General features: G+C 39.0%; 1 protein-coding gene across 1 annotated transcript in view; it reads left to right on the top strand.

Moving 5' to 3' along the window:
• Positions 1-10,079, top strand: part of opn7b (opsin 7, group member b) — a 39,280-nt gene extending 29,201 nt beyond the window's left edge. Inside the window, exons 2-6 of the mRNA XM_037244373.1 lie at positions 1,914-2,001; positions 2,113-2,275; positions 2,568-2,695; positions 7,955-8,289; positions 8,578-10,079. Coding sequence (XP_037100268.1) covers positions 1,914-2,001; positions 2,113-2,275; positions 2,568-2,695; positions 7,955-8,289; positions 8,578-9,075 — 1,212 coding nt within the window. The 3' untranslated portion in view covers positions 9,076-10,079. The remainder of the gene's footprint in view (positions 1-1,913; positions 2,002-2,112; positions 2,276-2,567; positions 2,696-7,954; positions 8,290-8,577) is intronic.

The following is a 10,079-nucleotide window of genomic DNA, read 5'->3' on the forward strand; positions in this document are numbered from 1 at the left end:
TAATTTGTCTGTTCACACATCTTCTAATGTGACATTGAATTATCCCTTCAGGTTTTAACCAACTACACTACAGTATAAATCCAATTCACATCCAGCATGCAGCACACCAGAAGAACCGTGGGAACAATTTGGCATAAAAAAAGCGAAAGGTTTTATGGCATATGATGCAGTAAAAAAGCACAGCACTACACAGTCCCTTTCATGAGATGCGGGTATTACGGCGATTAGGGAATTGTTTACGATCTACAAAGTATGTTTTTGCAGGCCGGTACTTTAATTTGTGTTCTAACCTGTCTGATTGTGTCTACTTCATAGCCATTTTATGCTCACAGCCTTAGAACAAAAAGCATGGTTCACTTTGAAGATAACCTACCGAGTGTATGGGCAAAGAAATTCATCCAAAACAAGCTTCACACCTCATCACAGCTCTTGCGCTGCGGTGATCGCCACCTTTAAGTAAAAGTGAAGGAGGAGTAAATAGAAAATGCTATGAATTCATTTACATGCCATCGCAGCACATGAATTCATCTAAAAGAATTATCTCAGCAACTTGCTAAAAGACAGCTTTTACTTTGTATGCAAATAATTGCTTGGTTTGCATGTCAAAAAGGATTTTTTTCTTTACAGAATTTGTTTTTTGTGACTAACTATCCTGGATTCATTTCATGTCTTATTTTGAGAATGTGAATGAGTCCCGCATTCTAAACAGTCTTCCATGGGCATAGTCTGTCTGTCACAACCATTCCTCTTTCTTTCTGATGAGTCACTCATCATGAGGTTGTTTTTTTATACGTGTCAATGCAAGACCCCCAACATTTCTCCATGGACTGATCTTCTGTTGTCGACCTGGTCAGCCCCATGCCCCCCCCCCCCAGCCCCAGCCAGTCTGAACTTTGAAGTTAACTGCTCTGTATCTGGATTGTGAAGTTCTCTGTGAGGCTATTCACCCATTTGTCACAGACTGATCACAGTTGATATTAAGGAGCCCTTTTTTCATGCCTCGTGCAAGTCTAGCACAAAGCACAGTTGTGCACATGGGTGGAGTTTTTTTTTTTTTTATATATATTTTCCCAGACTAGGTCTTGCTGTTGATTCACTCGTTGCAAAATTGTTTTGTTACGCATTCATACAAAAACTCTCAACCCTTGTCCCCTGATGGACCTTCCATTGCTTCCATTGGTCGGCCTCTGATCCTCATGCCATGGTGATCCCACCCAGCCTTCTGCTCATACACGAGTTCTGCCTTGGCATGTTTTTCTTTCCCTGTGCCTGTTTGGGATTTTGTATTAATGACAAGGAAGTGAATTATGGATAAAAGCGACAATGAAATGTAGTTACCCTGTCTCGCTACCTGTTAATATTAAAGCATTAGATGACTTGGCCCAAAAACCCTTTTTCTATCTCAGGCATTGCTTTGTAGGTAACAGCTTCCCATTCACTTTTCAGTGGATTTGGACAGTTGATAATAAAAGTACTTTTTCAACTCTTTCACTAACTTTGGTGTCTACAGTACACACTCCTAAAACAGTAGGTGACACAATGGTAAGCAAGGTTATTCCACATTTAAATCCATAAACGGAATCCAGTGAGTCACAGCAAACAGAAGTTTATTCATGTACTTTCTGAGAGTTTTGAAGATATTTTGCTCATTGTTTCGAGAAGATCTGTCTAGAAGTTAATAAGTTAATGCTCTGAACAACAGAGGCGTCTGAGTACATTTCTTAAGGCAGTTGTTTGTTTTTTAAATTGCCAGGAGCTGAAACATTATTTCTTATTATTTCATCCATCATTGTTTGTTCTTCTATTTCTCCTTCAGATGGGAAATGCTTCCAAAATGTATTCGTTTGTGTCCATAATATCAAAAGACAATGACTAAATTCCTCCATCCATCATTGTGTCTATTTTTCTTTCAGATGGGAAATGCCTCCGAAACGTATCTGTTTGTGTCCAGAATATCGAAAGACAATGACATCCTCATGGGGACGTTGTATACAATTTTTGGTAAGTTTTTTTTTTTTTTTTTTTCTTCAGTGTCAAGACCACAATAAAAAAAGGACATCAACTGGTAAACTGCGGAATTAACATCACATATTGTATAACTCTGACTGGCAGGTTTTCTTTCCATGCTGGGGAATGGAACCCTGCTGTTTGTGGCTTATAGAAAAAACTCCTCCTTGAAGCCAGCAGAGTACTTTGTAGTCAACTTGGCCATCAGTGACCTGATGATGACCATCTCTCTTTTTCCCATTGCTATACCATCAGCCTACACTCATAAGTAAGTTGATTTCCCAACACGATAAAACTATTGCGTTTTGAAATCACTTCAAAATAATTTGTACGAATGCATGAAAGAGAAACATTGGTTTGGCTAAAAATGGTTATCTTATTTAAATTTGTACAACCTCCTCTTTCAAAGTCATGACTGCAGCTTTGTACCTAGTTATTTAGCATTATCCATAAAATCCTGACAAAATGCCTTTTACAAAACCTAGCACTCATTATGAATATGTTGCAATGTTTTTTGCTTCCCCGCTTACACTTTTATCTTTCTATCCCTGCTCATCCAGGTGGCTGTATAATAAGACCACCTGCACCATTTACGCCTTCTGTGGCGTTTTGTTTGGCCTGTGCAGTTTGACTACCTTAACAGTGCTTTCATCCGTCTGCTGGCTCAAGGTTTGCTGCCCAAACTATGGTAAGGTGACTGTCTACACTGAAAAAGAAAACACCTAATACATTCAAAATTATTTTTTATTCATATGCTGCATAATTACAAGTACATTTAAGAGCATGTAAAAATGAAATAATTGAAACCATTCCACGTTTCACCTATCTACATTAGTAAGCTTTCTTGGAGCAAGATCGCATGATGTCATGTGTTTTACAATAAAAGTTTTATTTTTGTATGGCGTGTTGCAGAGGCATGAGTGAAAGAGGCAGTAAAATGAGACCATTCAATATTAGTTATTTTAATGGGGCCATTTCATTTCTCCTCTGCTTTCGGTGGAACAAAGACAGATCTTTTTGTGAGCGTGCTGAGAGTTGATGTATTAGTGTTGCCTTGCAAGTCTGGGTGGGCTTTTACATATTCTGTCCTATTTTGGCTTTGCAGTCAAATGCTCTGCATGTTTGTCAGCTTAGCTTCTATTTCTGTAGACACTGGGGGATCACTGGCAAAGATTAGTGTGTGCATGAGGGTACTGTCCCTCCTGAAATATGCTTGGACCCCTCAGGTGCCACACCAGTGACAAAATGTACAAAAATGTACAATGTATAGCTCACAAAAATGTTATCGGTAGCGGTGGTAAGGAAAAAAAACAAAAGTGCATTTTCTTATAATGATGCACCAAACCTAATTCCAAGAACATTATTCTCAAACTTTCTGTGAGTAGTAGTGCACTGTATTTTAAAAATAACATCATAAAAGTGATCATCTGAAATAGAATTGTGCCTGATGATGAAGTTCACCAAATGTATGAATATTTTTTATTAAGGCCACAACAATGAAAATAGTCTATTCGAGACGAATAATTTTGGTCCAAAAAACAGCATCTTGATCAATGACAATAAGTTATGTTATGGAAGCTTGGGTGAGTAATGACCCACAACAGGAGAATGTGAAGAACTAATAATCAATAGATTCAGGCTTTCCTATATAAGTTATGCAATGCATTTTGAAAACTTTGCAGATTTGCCTTCAAATAGATTTGAGGTCACTTTCAACTCCAGGTGTCATTCGAATTAAGGCCACATTGTAGGATGGCTCTTTTTGAAACTTTTTTTTAATCCCCAGAAACACATCTATAATGCGGAACATCCAAATCCAGACACTACAATACACACACAGTACAAATGAGCACAAGCAAATTTGCTCTTAAGCCCAACCCACCACAAAGCATGTCCAAAAAGCAAGTTGCTTATTAAATCCGCTCAGCAAAGCTTCTGTTTTATTCCAACATTATTATTTTATGCACTTCACAACCAGGTCCAGAATTCTCCCACAAAACACTGAGTTTCAAAACGGGGTCAGGCCAACGGATGTTTTCATACTTATCGGTATTGTGACATCCATTATCTTAACAACTAAAATACAGCCCCAAAATACTGTGGACATCTGTTTGTATTAGAGTGACCCTAGCTAAACCGAAACGTTACTGACAAACTAATTGACTGAATGCCAATTAACATTATGACCCCTATTAAAGCACACAGAGTCGGAGGAGTAAATAGATCATTTTATATAATAGTATTCAATAATTCCTTTGTTTGTATCTTGGTCCTCACTACAGTTAGCATTACATTTAATGGTGCATATATGTATATCTCAAATGGAGTCACTCCCTCAGAAATAGGAGAATTACAATATGTTTGTTTGTTTTATAAATCCAACTTCGTCCTCTTTTGCTGTGACTCCAAATTAGAAGACCTTAGAATTAATGGTTTAGCCATAGGCTTTTCTAAAAAGTGTAATGCCTTTCTTTCATTGAAATTACATTAAAATGTACAAAATAGTTAAATTCATCTTTGCTGGCCTAGAGCTCATCACCCTGAAATTTCTTATCCCAGACTCACAGTTAGTGTAGTACAACATGGAGTGACTGGACCAATGACCAGTGACAGGATTTAGACATAAAGGCAGGCAACCGTTCATTTTCAACATTCAGACAATTTAGACATTTTATGGACTTGGGTAGGAACTCAAGTAAATCGTGGGAGAACCCACATAAGTACACTTCATGGAAAGGTTCCAGTCAAGGATCAATGATTCTCGAAGCAGTCTGACTATTCTGGGTAATCCGTAACAGGGAAAAACAGGGCTTTTTTTTGGAGGCGAAAAGTCAGGCATAGTGAATGTGATGAATTAGTGGTGTGTCAAATTAGTGTGTTTTGTTGTTGTTTTTGTGGGGAAAATAGAGTTGGCTATTTCTGTGGAGTAAAATTGATGAGAAATAAGAAGCAAAGGAACTGTTTATACTTTAATGATACAACAATGTGAACGATCATGTTTATTGTAACTGGAGGGCAAAAACCATGATACCATGTGCGGTTTGGTGACACAAGGTTCATTGTTCACTTTTGGAATTGTTACATCGCGATTGGAATCATATCTACATGCACTTGACTGTTTCAAGTAAAACAGGATGCGATTTAATAGCATTCGAAAAAATGTGTGATTAAGTGGACACGGTTGTAAAAAATTATTTTATGCTGCAATGAAAATGAGTAAACTGCAAGGGTTTGATGTTTTTTTTCCAGTTTATTTTGAAGATGGTGATTTATTTATAGAGGTCACAAAAGGAATATTTTCTCAAATATTATACCCAAACAAAAATCAAAGTATAAAAATCTTAATTATTTTCAATTTAGTCTGTCTTGCCATTAGTTCAGTGCTTCACAATTACTATTTTCTGTCCCTCTCCCTAAAATGAAGAACATGTTTTAATTTAATTTGCTTATTTTATGTTGCACTACAATGACAGCTTGTATCATCCAATTTTACCTTGCAGTGAGCTACTATTGCATTTATAACACTGATAAGATGTAATGAGGATTGACAGAAAGATTACGTTTTGTCTCTTGCCACATATGACCTCTTGTATCAAGATCAGAAAAGCTGCCTTACCTGTGTTTTGCAATTATTAATAGTCATCTAATGATGAACAGAATAGTTCACTTTCAAACGTGCTTTCCATTAGATCTAATCTACACACGCCCGTGACTGACTTGTGAGCTCTGGATCGAAGTCCATAAAACAAAAGATTTGAGAGTGATGAGTCAGAGGGCTCCCTGCTTAGTAGACTCATCCCGCCACGTGTTTCATTTAAGGGGCTCTGATGAAAACGGGGAAATGGAAATAGCAGGGACTAAAAAGGAGTTTGCAGCTTACTGACAAAAGAATCAATACGGAATTTGCTTGTGATGTTAAGTGCATCTGACTGCTAAAGTGTAGGTCGGGCTACTTTCCTTTTAAAGAGAACTCAATCTGAGACAAATCCCTGTCTATTGTAGCATAAATTATATACGAATACTTTATGTATACTGCATACAGTATACTTTATGTATACTGCATAAAGTGCACTCAACTAGAACACTTGGGAAAAAAAATATGTGCAGACAATATACCAAAATGGAACACAAAACAAATGCAATCAGACAAAACAAAACAATAAAACATATAAAAGCACAACAACAAAAATTAAGATGTGAAGATCAAGGCAGTTTGTGGGCTCTATTGTTGCAGAACGACGCATTTTTGTGTTTAGTTTAACGCGTCCTGAAGGACTTCAGTGAGGAACAATATTGATACATTCTTGCTTAAAATTCATGCACGCTTGAAGTTTTGCTTTTTGTGGTTAAAATCAGCCCTCAAGAACAGGTTTGTTGAGATGATTTCATTTTGCTGAGATGATTTAATCAGAGAAATGCTTCACATCAAATAAACAATATGTATAAAGATCAAGCACGCGCACACAGCCTGACACACACTCCACAACACAGAGCATTGTACACCGCAGGGTTTAACCACACGCCCCCACCATCAGATTGGACCATAAGAGGGGCTGACATGCAACTGAAGAAGCTTGGTGGTGTTGCAGATAAGGTTCGCACTGTTCTCCTCTTCGGTGATGATGCAATCGGCAGAATCAATTATCATTGGCTATGGGTGAGGGCTGCTCAGATATTTCTCATGGATCATTTCACAACCATGACTGTAACCACACTAATATGAGCGGAAGTAAATTGCGAAAGTATTAAATTGTTTATTCACCATCAATCAGGACGACATACAGAGCTGTTTTAATAACAAGAGTTTGTTGCTCACAATTTACAATGTTATGAATTCATTTTCTATGAGACTAGAAAACAAACACCCAGCAGCTGTGACAAATTCTGTCTTTACTTGCAGATGGGTGACTTTGGATTCCTGGAATTAAAAATATTCTTTACTCCACAAGTGGTCCATGTGATTAGTCATGTGCCTGAAGTCACAATAAGCACTGTGCAGTATTCATGAGTAAATGAAAGTTTATTACGTGCCCTATGGATGTAATATACACAAATGCCAAACCTGCTACTTGCCAGTTATATCGCAACAGTTATTTGTGTTCTAACATATAGAAGACTAAATATCACCTCAGGATATTTTGTTCTCTGTATTGTGTCCAAGGAAAGTGCATAAGTAATAATAATAATAGTTGCACCGGATAGCTATTTATGCGAATGAAAGCGCCTGATTCATATAAACTGGAAGAGGGGCGACTCATGGTAAATGCCAAATTGTGCCACTGGGCACTGATTTAACCACGCCACACCCCTGCCCCCAAAGTCAAGAAAATAGCAATGTTCAAAACCAGTTTGATGCTATTTCTTCACAATTCCATTTTACATAGTTTTCAGTCTGCATGTTTCCACAATTCACAAAATTGTAAAATGTATTTATAAAACTAAAATCAGAATTTACTTTACAGGGTCCTCAGATTTTTAATGACCCTAATGTCATTTGATTTTTTTTGTCTTGTGAAATGACTTTCCTGTGCTGCCCCCTCCCCCCTTTGACACTTGCATGTTCCCACGAATAATCGCTGTAATAAACAAAAGCTGTCGTTTACAATTTTAACTCATTTTATTTATTCCTTCGACGGTCTCATAAAAACATGACGTAACTTGAGCCAGTAAGGGCTGAATGAGCTTTCTCTTTGTTTATCTTCCTCTGTCAATCATTCCTCCCACTGTAACGCTTGATATATTTGAATAAGTAATTATTTGTGCTCTGCTGAACTTTAAATGACGAGTTTGTTATGCTGTCCTTCCCACATCCTGTCATACATGTCACCATAAGCACATATTGTTCCCCATGCAGCATGCCTGTGAGAACACAGCTGACGAGACAGGGTGCTTGGCTGACCGTGAGACTTGTTTTTTCAATCCGACTCACTGGTGCGCTTCTCCTCAGGCAACAAGTTTTCCCACTGCCACGCCTGCTTGCTGGTCGGCGGCGTCTGGTGCTACGCGGCCGTGTTTGCTGTGGGGCCCTTGTTGGGCTGGGGAGAGTACGGGCCCGAGCCGTACGGTACGGCGTGCTGCATCAACTGGCATGCGCCCAGCCATAACTCTTTGGCCATGAGCTACATCGTCTGCCTCTTCTTCTTCTGCTACATTCTTCCCTGCACTGTCATCTTTCTGTCCTACTTGTTCATCCTGTTGACCGTCCGTGGGTCCCGCCAGGCAGTGCAGCAGCACATGTCCCCGCAGAACAAGATCACCAATGCACATGCGCTTATTATTAAGGTATGTTTCCAACACTCAATGCATCTTTTTAATGGCACACACACTGCTCATAAAAAGTTTGGGATATTCAGCTCTCGGATGAAAGTTTAGGATAGGAAAAGGCATTATAACCATGAAAGGTTTGGCATGGTTCTCAAATGAGCACCAGAGAACTTTTCATTTCCTAATTATAACATGTGCGAGGGCTACACAATGGCAGCTTACCTGCAATTCCCAAAAATCCCCAATTTCTTTTGAGTAGTCCATGTCACCTTCTATCTACGGACTTATTTTTTGCTTTGTTTTCAGCTCTCCGTGGCAGTTTGCATTGGTTTCCTGACAGCATGGAGTCCATATGCCATTGTGTCCATGTGGGCAGCATTTGGTAACCCCTCAAATGTACCACCTATGGCTTTCGCACTGGCCGCCATCTTTGCCAAGTCCTCTACACTTTACAACCCGATTGTGTATCTGGTTTTTAAGCCCAACTTCCGCAAGTCTCTCTGTCGGGATGTAGCCCAGTGCAGAAGGTCACTTTGCGGGTGTTCGTGTCAGCACGACTCCACCCAGAAGGGAACGTGCAGGCAAGCTCATCATAAAGAAGAGTGTAACTCTACACAGTTTTCAAACGGGCTACTGGAGAACCACGGCACCTGCAGACACTGTCCTTGTCCTGAGACTTTGACTCCAAGGGAAAACTGTATCGACCACAACCCTCTGCGGACTGCCACGATGCTCCAGGGGTCGCAACATAGCGAGGTGGCTGTCAGTCAACTCTCCAATGAGCAGCAAAGTGACTTCCTCTAGGTTGAACTTGCACACAGCAAGTGACTGCCAAGGAAAGTAAGCAAGTGGGACGAAAAGACACTGGATGAGAGACATTTGCTGCAAGCACGCAGATATGACACCTACGTGATGAGCAGAACAGGTCAGGACTTTAAAGGCCAAAGTTTAAAGAACTTCTCTGACGCCTCAAATATGTGATACTGCCAAAACACAGCTCCAGTCATGCAACAACCAACTTGCAAACAGATCAAAGTTATTTCAGGTAATGTAAACATGCAATGATCTGGTCAGATTACAGATCAAATTTAAGAGGACTTGTGAAATGATGAAGAGATTTAGAGGGAAGAGCTCTCTATGAAACTACCTTTAATCTATTTATTAAGAATAATGTATCCGGTGCTGTGTTTGCTTTATATATTTATTGATGCATGCCTCAAAGTTGAAGACAATGTGGTATTGGATTTATGTAAAAAGGAGGATTTTCCTGTGTGCTTGCCTTGGTTGGCCAGCCCAAATCATTTGACGGGAGCAACCAAGCACTCGTTGGAGTTAACTGTATGTCAGTCAGCTGTCGGCAGGAAAACACTGTGAGACAAGGTCCGTTCCGTTCTCCATGAACTCAGCAGGAAGACCTCAGGACAAAAAAAAAATGGAGACACTATCACATTTGTTAGTCAAAACATTTTCTTAAAAGACCATCTTTTTAAATAAGCTGCAAATGTCGAATTGTTCATGAGATGTACTTGCACTGTGAAAAAGGAGTAGTTCAATAGTACCATTCTGACAGAATTTGTGGTTTGCATTCATTGGAAGAATCGCAAATATGAATGAAAAGAAAATAGTAATATTTCTTCCATCCACTGTTATTTGCATTTTTTTTCTTTTTTTCTTTTTTTTTACGTTATCTTATTGTTTGTTTTAATGTGTTTATAAAAGTGAGAGCTGGCTCTTAGTAGTGCACCTGACAAGTAAGAAGATCTTAAGAATGAACATATTTTAGTGTCAAAGAAATCAGGTAGCTTTCC

Source organism: Syngnathus acus, chromosome 2 (genome assembly GCF_901709675.1).
Source record: "Syngnathus acus chromosome 2, fSynAcu1.2, whole genome shotgun sequence".
Classification (NCBI taxonomy): Eukaryota; Metazoa; Chordata; class Actinopteri; order Syngnathiformes; family Syngnathidae; genus Syngnathus; species Syngnathus acus.